The sequence below is a fragment of the Mixophyes fleayi genome, chromosome 4 (assembly GCF_038048845.1).
Source record: "Mixophyes fleayi isolate aMixFle1 chromosome 4, aMixFle1.hap1, whole genome shotgun sequence".
Lineage (NCBI taxonomy): Eukaryota > Metazoa > Chordata > Amphibia > Anura > Limnodynastidae > Mixophyes > Mixophyes fleayi.
The window spans coordinates 205,877,809-205,891,969 of record NC_134405.1 but is presented as its reverse complement, the minus strand read 5'-3'; the positions used below and the strand labels follow the sequence as shown (position 1 = coordinate 205,891,969).

The 14,161-nt window shown below is 40.3% G+C and overlaps 1 protein-coding gene across 2 annotated transcripts in view; it reads right to left on the bottom strand.

Annotated features, from left to right (window-relative positions):
• Positions 1–991: 991 nt before the first annotated feature.
• The window catches only part of LOC142152492 (uncharacterized), a 44,512-nt gene continuing 31,342 nt past the window's right edge, over positions 992–14,161 (bottom strand). Inside the window, exons 12-18 of one of the 2 annotated variants that reach the window (XM_075209182.1) lie at positions 12,681–12,771; positions 7,068–7,162; positions 6,077–6,231; positions 5,309–5,492; positions 4,151–4,263; positions 3,515–3,608; positions 992–3,404 (exon numbers count right to left, since the gene is read on the bottom strand). In XM_075209182.1, the coding sequence (XP_075065283.1) occupies positions 3,321–3,404; positions 3,515–3,608; positions 4,151–4,263; positions 5,309–5,492; positions 6,077–6,231; positions 7,068–7,162; positions 12,681–12,771 (816 nt within the window). In that variant the 3' untranslated portion in view covers positions 992–3,320. The other variant, XM_075209183.1, reaches the window with a different exon arrangement.

The following is a 14,161-nucleotide window of genomic DNA, read 5'->3' as shown; positions in this document are numbered from 1 at the left end:
GGAAAAAAAATTAAACAGAAGAAAAGAAAGAAGGCAATAGAAAGGTCAAGGGGAGCAAAAGCAGTACAGAGGGTACAGTGTCAAGTATCGGGAAGAAAACATTAAACTTTTTTTTTCTTTTTTCTTAATATACCTTAACAAATTGCATATGAGACTATTCCTTTTTCTTGCGGCCCACACTATCTTAGACTTTGATAACTTGGCCCAATTTGTATTTTGAGTTTGACATACCTGGCAGAAGCTTGACAGATCTTAAAGACAGGCACAACTCTTTGTTCCTGACAGACCAATTTTGGTCTGGGTTTGTAGCTCATTGTAAATATGTATATTGTTTATTGTATCTTGTTGATATTGCAGTGAAGCTGTTGTTCATTGTCCTTAATGTAAAGCCAGGTGGGCTATGTGAAAGGATCAGGTTGCAGGATACAGGTGAGGGGGAAGACCAATTAGTATCCATTGTTCTCCACAGGACTAGTCCATACATTTTGTCTGCAACCCAGCAGGGTAACTTATGTGGAAGCACAGCTCATCTCCACACCCCCTCCAACCCCCTAATCCAGTACCCACCAATGTTTAAGAGGGACAGAGCTAGGGGTTTGCCAAGGTAGGGGAAAGCAGTGTGGAAATTTGACCCTGGATATAAGGAAGCACTCGAGGGAAGGAGGGTTGTTCATTCTGAGGATTGATAGCTGGAAGCTGCAGGGTGGCTAGTTTTGAGTTGCAGTTCTTTGCTAGTGGACTACATCTGCAGATCTATGGGTCTTCAAGTCAGGACAGCCAGGTGACTGGAACTGTTTTCATCTCTTCCTGGCTGCAAGCTTCACACAAGAAGTCTGTTTCGGATTCTGATCTTATTTCCTTCTCAGTTCATGAAAGTTGTTTTTCGCTGTCATTTTATTTCCCTGCAACATCACCTGTTTATTTAGCCTGCTGTACTACTTGCTCAGCCACTCCCTCCCCCTGCTTCAACTGTTTCGTCTTCTATCTCATCATTGTACTTTCAAGGCTACTCAAGGCTTTGTCTGCCACCACAAGTATGAAGAGCTGAAACTGAGTTTGACCTGACTTTGGCCTACTCTCCTACTTCATGACTCTGCAAGAACTCAGTTACTACATCGCTTGTGCCTTATTACTCTCCATTCAACACTTCCACCCTCTCCCCCACATGGCTCCCTCCCCATATAATCACTCCATACAATATGCCAAACCCTATCCCCTCTATCAGCTGTCGCTCCCCCCCACCAGCACACATCACCTTGTTTCCCCAAGACATCCAATCCTGCCAACCTTATTCCCATCCTTCCTCTCACACACCTTCCCCTATCCTGTGTACTCTGGAATGCAAGATCAGTCTGCAATAAACTCACTCCCATTCATGTCCTCTTATTTTCCCACTCCTTTGGTCTCCTGGCCCTTACAGAAGCATGGATTTCCCCCTCTGATACTGCTTCTCCCGCTACACTCTCCCATGGGGGGGGGGGTCTCTCCTTCTCCCACACTCCCTGTCCTGGGGACTGCCAGGAGGTGGTGTAGGTGTCCTACTGTCTCCTGGCTACACCTTCAGTGTTATCCCCCCTAAACCCTCCCTCTCCTACTTTGAAGATCACTCTTTCTCTTCTCCCCTCTCCACCTTCGTGTTGCTGTCATCTATCGTCCTCCTGGCCTTCCTCACAATTTTAGGATAACTTCACTGCCTGGCTTTCCCATTCTCTCTCTTCTGGTCTTCCCACAATTATTATCTGTGATTTTAACATCACTACTGACTCTCCTATTACTACAGCTGCCTCTAAACTCCTAACTCTAACTTCTTCCTATGGCTTCTCCCAAAGGACTACATCCACCACCCACTGTGATGGTCACTCCCGTACCAAGTGTTCTCCCATTTCTGTGAAATCTCCAACTTCTCCTATTCTATCTTTCCACTCTCTGACCACAATCTCCTTTCCTTTACCCTCTCTTTACCTCCTGACCCCTCTCCCACCCAAAGTCACTTGCACGCAGCGTCCAATTAACAACATTGACCCCATCATCTTTGTGACCTCCCTGGAACCCCTCCTGGCTCCCATTTCTTCGCTAACATGCCCCAATAATCACTCTTTACAACTCCTCACTCTCTGTTGCCCTTGATACTGCAGCCGCAGGCACCCCACTCCGTCTCCGCAATTCTAAACCCCAACCATCGCACTTCCCCCTTACTTATCTCCTCCAAAAGTGCTCTTTCTCCTCTGAACACCAAGGGAGGAAATCCCACTCCATCGCTGACTTCATCCACTTTCAATTCATCCTTTCCTCCTACTACTCTGCCCTCTCTCTTGCAAAAAAACCTATTTCACACCCCTCATCTCCTCCCTGTCCAATAAACCCTGATGCCTCTTTGCTACCATTAATTCTCTACTGTGTCTTCCCTCACCTCCTTCCCCCTCGTCCATCACCACTCTTGACTTTGCAACCTACTTCAAAGACAAGATTGACTCTATCCACAATGGTATCTACTCTTGTCGGACTCACCTTCCCCCACCCTTCCTCTCTATCAGTCAGTCTGCCACCCTTGGCTCCTACACTCCTGTAACTGTTTCTGGGATCCTCACTCTTTTCTCCTCCTCTTCTTCTACAACCTGTCCTCTTGACCATGTCCCCTCCAAGTTCCTCCGCTCCCACTCTCCCAATGCCTGTCATCCTCTCTCTCCAACTATTGCCCCATATCTCTGCTTCCCTTTGCTTCTAAAATTCTCGAACGACTTGTCTTCAATCATCTGACTCACTTTCTCTCTTCCCACACTCTTCTTGACCCTGGGAGTTTTCTCATTTTAATGGTATGCATAATAAACTATATGAAATTAGGTATGATATGGTAGAAGAAATAAAAAAAACCCACAAGAAATAATAATAAAAACACATTACTATAAAATACTATCCCCAACACAAACTCTTTTTATTAACAAAAACTTGTACACAAATAAAAAGTATGGTAAAAAATATGTAAATTTATAATCCAATGATATGATTGTCTCAGAAAAGCTGACATCGTTATTATTCTATTATTTAAAAATCGTAGGCAAAAAAAACATGTTGGACTAAACAAATTAAGCCCATGATCCAAATATGTAGCTCTTTAATGTTCGTCCAAGGTTTCAGTGCCTGAGATAACTGTATTGTATTTATGAATTGAAGCGATCCAGAGTGACCATGAATCCCAATTTTCATATGTGGATAATTGAGCAACTCTAATGCAGCAGTAGATCTCCATACTTTCTTTTTTAGTTAACTAAGAGATGGTTTAGCTATAACCTATTATTATGGATTTATTATAGGCGATGTGGTTAATATTTGGAATTATGCTGGTTGTTTGTCTTGTAGTAGGCCTTCCATATTCTTACTGTCCTGTCCCATGAAACTGAAACATACTGCAGAGACAGAGGAATTGATTAGCATACATTTTACTTGCTCACATGGCCTACTTGTATTTACTATACAGCTAGATCAGATGTACTATAGTATTACACTATCACTGTACCTGCTTCATCTCTGGAATGTGGATAAGGGAGCGGATTAGGTCTGTGTGTCCCACATTACACTGAACCTGAAGCAGAGAGTCTGGATCATAAACCCTGGGAATTTACAAAATCAATATAATACATATGAATTGAAGCAATATTGCCATAAAAAAAAAGCATGTGTTATTGCCTGGGCAATAGGGCAATATATGCAGTATTTCCAGGAATGCAGATCACTGTCATGTAGAAAAACATTGTCTAGTATTTAGACATTATTACACCAAAATTAAATTATTCCTGTTATTAATCTAAAATGATAGCTATGTTTCAAAAAGACTTGGAAGAAAGTAAATCGTCTGACACACTGTCATCAATCTGTAGTAATAATTGAACAATTTTCCAGACACCATGATATATGTCATCTCAATTTAACACCTACTCAAATATATTACAAATTGTTTATGTGAGATAACAGATTAATATTGGTAACAGCACAATTAATTTTTGCTATAATAATTGTCCATAAAAGCATGGTGATTGCTTTAATTATAAATGTTGAGCTGTACTGTAATTGTGTCGGAAATGCTATGCATTCCTTGCAGACACAGCTTTGTAAGGTGAGGATTAGAAGCTGAAATAGCAATTGCCTCAATTACCTAACGGTGTCATGTACCCCTGCAGCAATGCACCCATTTATCTGGTCAATGCAAACACATGTGATCACTCCCTTGGTGTGCAGGATCTTCTCACACTGTGATCCATCCTCACTCTGCAAACATAAGAGATATTGCTTTAAAGACATTTTAGTAGTAGTGAAGAGCATAAGAGACAGACAACTTGAAAAAGATCATGAATATGCAGTGAGGACAGTACAGCTAAAACTTAGTAATACCTGATATGAGCTGTGTTTGTGCTATGAACTAAGTTTGCTAAATGGAGTAAATAAATTTTATCCCCTCCCCCCTGATTAATGCTCAGTAGTTGCCAGTAGTGTAACCTCTACTGGACTGGCATGTACCATGGGACATTAAGGAGTCTATTTAACAAACTGCAATAGCCCAAAAATAAGGAGAAAACTGTTTTCTCCTGAGATTGGCTATTGTAGGTCTTCACTCAATTTATGCAGCGGTTAACACAGGAGAAACTGGAGATTTTTCCTGCATTAACCTACTTTACATTTGTTACCGCAATCCCCATGGAACTCTATGGGGACTGCGGTACTAGGGAGTTACCAAGAATATGCTTTCCGCTGCATACTAATGCCATCCCAGGATGGCATTTGCTTACCTTCTCATATGGACTTGACTGGGAGTATGAAGCTACTTTGCATATTAGTTAATTTGTAGTAAGTGGTTTGTTGTTTCTAATACACTAAATGTGACGACTTGCAATGTGTTCTAATAGAAATGTAGACCCAAAGGTGTTCTGGTGAGGATATGAAATAACTATGATGATATGACAGGATAGAGAGTAAGTGAAGTGTGGCTGATGTCTTAACCATTAGCCAGGGTTAGTGGTAGAGTTAACTCTTCTCTGAATCATATCCCTTTAATCAATGAAAACGGTCCACTGTACGGAATGACTTATGCTCATATGTGTAACAAAATATTTGTAGATGGAAAATGGAGCCTGCTAGCAATTACCTATTATTTTTCCTTTAAAGTACAAAAATATAAGTATACTCACAAGCTTATTGAAAACCTTACTGTAGTAATACATTAATAACTACCACAGCTCTCAACCTTACTGTATTAATACATTAATTATAGTAAAAAGACAATTCAGCCAGGATTTTTATCTGATTGAATAGTTACCCATATTCGAATGGTTCCATCTTCAGAGCCTGTGATCCACTTGTCCATCAGATGATGCCACACAACTGAAGTGACCTCTGCTTCATGTCCTTTTAGAATATTTACAAGGGTCATCTCAGAACTGACTGTGGCAAAATGGCGGATGTAAATGTTTCCATCACTGGAAGAATAGGCAAACTCTTTCCTAAAAAAGAAAATAGCATACAGAATAATTTAAAGGGTTTTATCCACCTTCCCTTAAAAAAGAAAACCCTGTGTGTCCCTACCTAAATCAATATATATCTAATGTACATTAGCAAATGCTTCTTGCGCTCTCCATATCCTTGAAGCCCAGCCTAGAGAAAAGGTAGTCAGGCATAAGATAACAGAAAGACTAGGCATTATTTTAAGTACAAAAACACTACTATATTCCTAGCAATATCAGCAGAGTGTCACAATTTCACTGCGTATGCAGCTCTAAAATATAAATGATGCCTGACAATTATCTGATCACTTTTGATTGAATCATATTATAGAAAGTTAAAAAATCTAGTCAGTAGATAACCACTGTCAGCCTGTGTGTTATCATCTGCCAACTGCATTAACAAGTCCCCATTTCATCCTTCTGTTGGGGCCAAAAACCATATAGATGTATCTATTCAATTTGGCCTCCCATGACTATCAACACATTGGAAACAGCAGGTCCAGCATCTAGATTGGCCAATGTGTGGTCAGCATTAAACATTATGAAACTGTTATATAAATGAGAAGCACAGTCTATAAACCTACCTCTTTGGACAATAACACATGTCCATTACAACCCCATCGCAGGCTGTTTCTCTTTGATCACTCCATTGATCCAGTTCAGGTCTGGAAAACGTCTCAATGAGGGAACATGTTTGTAGATTCCATACACACAGTCTGCGGTCCCAGCCACTGCTCAGCTACTAGGAAAGGAAACATACACTATCTGCTCACAATGACAATCCCTCACTATAAAAAAATAATAATTTATTTCTCTAATAAATACAGATTTTACTGCAGATCACAACTGACGGCTGATAAACTTGTTAACTTGATGAGATGCTATTGCTCACCTTGGTTAGTCTTGACAGTCAATTTAATTAATTGTATCTTAAGTGGTAACTCCATGCCAATAATAACTTTTGCCAATGCCAACACTCACAGTCCCTCCATGAGCCACCTGGGGCATTATCCTGCCCCCATATCCCCATGCTCTGCATTTAAATAAGCAAAGCGGGAGTAGGGGGACAAACAGACAAGAGGAGTGATAACTGTCACAGCTCAACAAGAACAGATAGGGTACCTTCTGGATTAAAGGTGAAGGGAAGAATGACAGGAGGCTATATTATATAGTCTTATATTTGCTACCATTATACAGGATTCACCTCGTTACGTATTTGGCCGTGAAATTCTGCACATTTTGGCTTTAGGTGTTCCCTGCCCCATCGCATTTACACAGCAGCATAAATTAGTCTAACACAGCCAAACTCAGCCTTGATTCTTCAGCTGCAGCTGCTTTATGAATAGCCGGAAGGGAAATGATGGACATTGCCTCAAACAATATTATAATCACAACTGTTTCTCCATGTCCGCAGGGGACTAATTCTTGTATGTACTATAGAACAGGACAATCCTTTTCGTGTAGTTGTCAAATGAGAATAAATTATGCACCCATTCCATTGTCCTTTAAATAAACATGGTTAGGTGTTCTGGACTCATGATTATAATCACTGACAGCTATATACAGTATACCCACCAAATATACCGCGGAGAAGTCACTTTCCTTCTCAACCACGGCCAGAGCTGTGACAGCTTTAAAATGACCAGCCAATACCTTCTTACAGGTGAAACCTGACACATGCAAGAGGAAACATAACATTAAACAGTGGCAGGAAAACATACAACATAAATATATTGATAAAAGCAGGTGCATAACTAGGCCTCTGTGGCCCCCATAACAAAAGTTTGTAAGGTCTCCTATTCAACACCCACTGGTGAAAAACCTACACATGAGGCTTTCGCAGGGAAGATGAGCCACTACTCAGCTATGGGCTCCGCAGCAGTTATAGCCCCTGCACCTATGGTAGTTACGCCCTTGTGTGGCGATTATGTATTGCACCTAATCACTGATTGTTACTTTTCCCCTGAATATTCATGTATGCCCGTGTGTATTTTGTATGTCAACGTGTGCTTTGCTGAATGACATGAGTTTGACCTGTACAAGTATTAAGAGTCTTTTGAAAGTAAACAGGCCAGACAGATAACATCTCTGAGTTTGTGTAAACAGTCTGGGCAGCCAGACAAAGTCAAGAGGTGAGAACTCCTACCCTTTGAAATTCCAGGCGTATATATATCAGGAAATAGATTACTCATTTCGAAAGCCCTGTGTCATTTTGGGAACCAGTTTGCCCTGACATTGAGAGAGTTAATTTCCAAAGGTGGGGGTAGGAGCAATGTGAGAAGGTTAAAAATCAGCTGACTACCCAGTAATGTTGTTCATTCTATGAGGGGACCTGCCTAGGTTGGAGTGTGCCATCTTTCCCAAAGTGTACTCCCCTCATGCCAAGTCTTAAACTAGTAAGTTAGTACCTCTGGTTTTATTTCCTATTTTATTTCTGAAACTTATTTGTGCAACTTATTTTGTATGTCTTGTTATTACCTGTTTTGTACTTAAGCCTTGGAAACATTGCTGGGATAAAATACATTTAATCTAGCATATTCTACATGATTCTTTGTGAACTTACAAAGCCAAGTGAGGCTCATGCTACATGTGTATGTAATTTAAGTGTGAAACATTAATAAGTAGTTTTGGTGAATGCAATGACTCCATACTAAATCCTTTGTGGTGGCAGAAAAGGTGTATTCTTTAGTAAGTGACAAAGGTGAATCCAGTCACAGGCAGCTGTTTCAGATTGCTGTATCTGTGGCAGGCTGGGCGCTTGTGACACTGCGGAGAAAACGCTCTGAGTAATGAGTGGAGTTATTTAAGAATTTGAAATTGAAGATGATTTTCAGATGATTTCATCTTTTACTCTAGATTTTCTTCACTTATGTTTCAACCTGGAAAATGTATCTATTAGAGATGGTCACTGACCCCCGTGTTTTGGTTTTGGATCTGGATTACCGTTGTGTTTTGGTTTTGCAAAACCGCCATTGCGTGTTTTGGTTTTGTTTTGTTTTGCTATTTTGTTGGAAAATCAATGTTTTTGGGCATAAAGTAACCAAATTTAGTGCTCCATCTGTTTCTTGGATAAGTAAGGTAATTCTAAAGCTAATAAATTAGGAAGAAAACAGTTTAATCCCTGGTAGGCCGTCCTTAATTCTGCACACGATCCTGATTGTCTTCCTCTCCATCTTAGCCTATTGGCAATGCAGCCATCGTCTTTGGGTGTATATTACACCCTACACTTCTAGTTAAATGTCTAAAGAAATGGACAAAGGCAGTTTGGTTTCTGTCTGCATCAGCCCCCCCCATCCACTTGTAGTAAAGTAGAAAAAAAGCAGCCTGCACAGACTGTAGAACTAGAAATTCGAATATACAAAGAAATTGACAAAGGCAGTTTGGTATCTGTCTGTATCAGCCCCCCCCCCCCCCTCATCCACTTGTAGTAAAATAGAAAAAAAGCAGCCTGCATAGACTGTAGAACTAGAATATACAAAAAAATGGACAAAGGCAGTTTGGTATCTGTCTGCATCAGATCCCCTCTCCACTAGGAGTAAAAAAGAAAACTATTCAGCCGTTATATAATCTAGAATATAAATAGAAATTGAGAAAGGCAATTTGGTATCTGTCTGCATCATAATCATCAACATCCTCATTAGCGCCCTTGTCGCCTACACAAATCTCCCCCTCATCCTCTTCTAATTCCAAAGTGACATCCTCAATTTGTGTATCACCGGCTACACTCGGGCTGTTCAGGCACACATCAGCAGAACTGCTGAAAGGGCCCCTCTTTATGGGTACACTAACAGAATGCTCACAATTAGACATCCCACTGTTGGATGGACTCTCCACAGGGATTGGTGTCATTTCTGATTCAGAGCAAACATTATCCTCTAATGCCTCACTGTTATCTTGCAGCTCGGCTTTGATGCGTAACAGTAGTTGTGCACCACTTGTAGGCTCGGTAACATTTTTGGATCTGCCACTAATAGAGAAAGGCGAAGGCCTCATTCTCTCTTTGCCACTACGTGAGTAGAATGGCATGTTGGCAATTTTTTTTTTATCGGCAGTTAACTTTTCCTCAGTTACACTTCTTTTTCGCTTTAACAGGGTACATTTTTTTTTGGTGTGTGTTTTTTGGGCTGATTTCAAAAGACGGTGTAGTTTGACATCGCCTTTCCCAGATGACGTACTGGGAACACTAGCATCAGGACTGGTGACAGAACCGGGTTGCTCATTTTGCTCATATGTGGACTGCTTTGAATCCATTCTGAGCCCAGAGCACTTGTAGTGCTACAAATTGTTTTTGACACTGCTGCAAAATAGGACTTTTTGCACAGCCAGATAAATTTCTGCAAAAGAATGGGGGACACCCCAAAAGCAAATGGAAGTGCTAAATATATTTTTTTTACACTACTGAAAAATAGTACTTTTTTCACAGCCAGATACATTTCTGCAAAAGAATGGGGGACACCCCAAAATCAAATGGAAGTGCTAAATGTATTGTTTGTACAGTGCTGCTAAATACTACTTTTTTCACAGCCAGATAAATTTCTGCAAAAGGATGGGGGAACACCGCAACAGCACTTTGAGTGCCAGAAACTGAACAAAAACCCTCCTCTCTTCTCCTCTTACTGCTGTAACAACTGGTATTAAGCTTTCAATGGTATTGAATACAATCAATCACTGTCCCTGCGCTGATATAGCCAGTGTGACCTAACCCTGCTCTCTCCCTGTCCAATGGCGATGGATTGCTGTGGAGGCCGGTATTTATGCTTTTCAAATCTCGCGAGATCCGAGCTCAGAAAAACGAATATTTCACAATGACGTTTTGCCTCGATTTCAAAACCGAACAGGCGGGAGAGTACCGAGCCTGCTCGAATACGCTAAATTCGGTAGGATTCGGATCTCGGGGGAACCGAGCCCGCCCATCTCTAGTATCTATATCACAGCACTTAATTGCTAAAGCACAGATACATATACATATTAATAAATAGAGTCACCAATGGCTAGTTCTGATTCTCCCACCATTACTATGTATCAGTGCTTTAGTTATAAAATACTGTGCTTAAAAATACAAAATTTTAATGGCTCATCACATTACCCTTACTATGCAGACACGCAGCAGTAAACTAAACCTGCCAGCAATATGTGCATTTTATATGTGCCCTTTTTCAAATTCACATAGTTGTTTTTAGTAGACGGCACACTTGATGTTAAATGGTGCTGACTGGACCACTGAAACTAGCCACACACAGAGTTAAAATCGTTTTTCTGTACATTTGTTTTTCCATCGCATCAACCACCAAAATAGACTCACATGTAACTCTCAAAATCTCAACACTATTTCAGTCTGGCAGGCCAGACCTTGCCAAACCTTCTATTCCTAATAAGATTCCAAGCATAAAGTAACGGTTGTTTTCTAAAATGACCAGATTTAAAGTACACACATTAATCAGAGATTGTGAGCAAAGGAAATTAGGAGGACTACGCAAGCGACTTTATAAACAACCTTAACGGTGATTATATATCTTCGTAATCAGATCTGTGCATGTGTGGCTGTTCATAGCTTACCTAGCAGTCTTTAAAATAATTACACTGGTGGAGAGCTTGATAAAATATGTAACTAAAACCTCACACTGAAAAAGTGGCAGCACTATGAAATATGCACCCAATTTTACATGCAAATTCACTTTACTGCTCAATGTTTTATACTTCCCATGATACCTAAAACAATCTGCGGCTCTTACATGTTATCGGTGTTTCATAAAGACCAAAGCAAAATAAAAATACACATTATTTGCAGCTTAAGCTGCCCAAACACATTCTGCGTGAGTTCCAGGTGACAGGGGTAATGTTTAATTTGGTCACACATGTAGATGGCCAACGTAGACCAAATTCAGCCATTCTGATCTCATTGTGCCCTTGGAAAATGTTAGCATGCAGGGGCTGATAGTGATATTTTGCTGTAATCTTCCAACTGCATTTAAAAACATGCCCTATAATGATCCTTTTTATTTCACTAGGATCATTCTCCTGCATCTGGATCTTTTTTGGGTCATTCATGTTGCGATTGTCCTGTATTAAATGCAATACTGCAGCATGTATGGCCTGCTTTTGGCTTCTAGCTTGAGGGAGATCAAGTTATTCACAAAGGGCCTGATTCATTAAGGAAAGTAAAGCCATAAAAATTAGTAACTTTGCCCCTTGGCAAAGTCATGTTGCATTGGAGAGGGAGGTAAATTTAAAATGTGGGGACAGATTTATAGTTGGGGTAAGGCATGTTCTAGATCAACTTTACATTTCAGTATACATATAATGCTATCAAGTCTGTGTGCTACATGAAAGAAACGGCCAGAATTTGTCTTATCTTATTATCAAAATAATAAACTATTTTGCACCCTTTGTATGGTTATGTCCTGTTGAAAACGTACTCATTTTTTCTCTAACTTTCCTTAATGAATCAGGCCAAGAATGTCTGGTTGGACTTCCTGAATAATACTTTAAGTTAAAAAGTAAACATGCAATATGCATATATTTAAAATCAAGCATGTGCTGTAACTCATAGTAACAAGCAGGGCGGGATTAAGCCAATGTAGGCCCCAGGGCTAAGGGTACTGTGAGGCCCCCAGTAATTTGTAAAGGGCCCCATCCCCCCTGCATCCAATTCACCTCCCCACCCCCAGTCATGATCTCTTCCCCCAGCCCCAGTGTATCACCTCCGCTCCCCACATACATAGAAAAACAGCACTTACCTTGTCCTCTTCGCTGTAGCCTTCAGGCTCCAGGCAGCATTTCTTTCTTCTTGCTCTGCTGTCAGTGCATGCGCGGTACACAGTGTCTATGTCATAGTCTCACGATACCTCTCCACTAAGCAACATGCTGCGCATCGCGTCCACACTGACAGCAGGGCAGCTAACAGCATCAGATTTGCTGTTAGCTGCTCCTGCTTAACTTGAATGAATTGAACAAAATCGCTGGCTTTAAGTAAAAATCTTTGTTAGGGCCCCCTGGCTGCCCAAGGCCCCTGGGCTATAGCCCAGAAAGACCAATATGTTAATCTGGCACTGGTAGTAATTATGATTATGATTATTATGATTTATTAGTGTGCCTACACTATGCTTACAAAAGCTGATATCTGGTTATTATAGGTGACATCATCTTATTTCTTTTTGTACCAAATGTTCAGTAACATGTTGTTCTCACCTGCTAGATGCTTGTTTAATGTCCCCTTTGTATTTTGTGCTTTTAGTAGACTGTCTGCAACTGAAGCTCCAGGCAACAAACTATTATATTCCTGCGCACATAAAAAAAAAATAAACCATTAGTGTAAAAGCACAACCACAAACTCACCAGGAAACTGGAAGATAGGTATCCCTCAATAATAGATGGCTGTGCTGTTTCATCATAAGACACTTGCACGATATTATTTAGTACAGGAATAGCAGACAGGCAAGCAGGCACATACAACTAACTAAAGCAGCAGACATGAACAGAAAAATATCTGGGTAGCTTAGGTTAACAGGAGACAAACAATCTCAAGTATCACACTGTGCAAAAGTGCAAATGTCATAACTTCCTACCACTTAAGAACCACCCTTTTCATTAATTGAAACTTTTAGGAGCTGCTTCATCAAGGCACACATACTGGGCCCAAGGCATTAAGGAGAGAAAAGCATAAAACAGGAGTAACTTTGCACCTGGGCAAAACCATGTTGCATCAGAGGGGAAGGTAAATTTAAAATGTGGGAACAGATTTATAGTTTGGATAGGGCATGTCATAGATCAACTTTAAATTTCAGTGTAAAAATACAGCTATAAAATATTTGTGTGCTAGATGACAAAACAGCCAGTATTTAACTTATGTGCAAAATAATAAAGTGATTTGCACCCCTTGAATTGTAACATGGTTTGTCCCGGAGAACATTTACTCCTATATTTGCCTTACTTTCCTTAATGACTCAGGCGAACTGAGCGCAATGTACATTTGTTTCAAAATGCACATAATTCAGGTCTGCGTATGCCTGAATTCAACAAGGAGCGGATCTGAAGATCTGTGGTCTACTACACAGGACAAAAGAACACACAGAAAATAAAATAAAATATTGAATTAATGTCACCAGGTAATAATATAGACATTAATTACAAAACATTAAAAATATACATATATTTTAAAAATTATTTTATTTTCCATAAAATACATTTATAAGAATGTTATTAATGTCTATTGCATATAAACTACATTTTTACAGTTGCTACTGATTGCATACATCTGTTATAGCATGCATACACTGCCGTCATCATTAGTAGGCGGCACTCAGACTAACCCTGTAGCTGGAGCAAGAGAAACAGCTGAAAAACAAGTAACTTTGAGATGCCCAGGGCTTGAATCAGATGTAGCTGTGAGACTCGTGATTGGCCCATCCTTACTGTACACTGACCACGGCCAAATGCTCCTTCCCCTCCCTGTTCCTTTCTTAAAACTAGGCTGTAGTATTACTCTGTGCGCACGAAGATGAAATGAATGGGGTTCGTTCTGTGGCGTATGAGCCAGTTCTGGTCATGCACAGGGTGATTTTGCGGATGATACACACAAAATCGTCGTTTACGTCCCTTGATGAATCAGACTGTTACTGTTTTCCCTAAAATTATACATGATTTAGCCTCAGTTATGGCTTAAAGTAAAT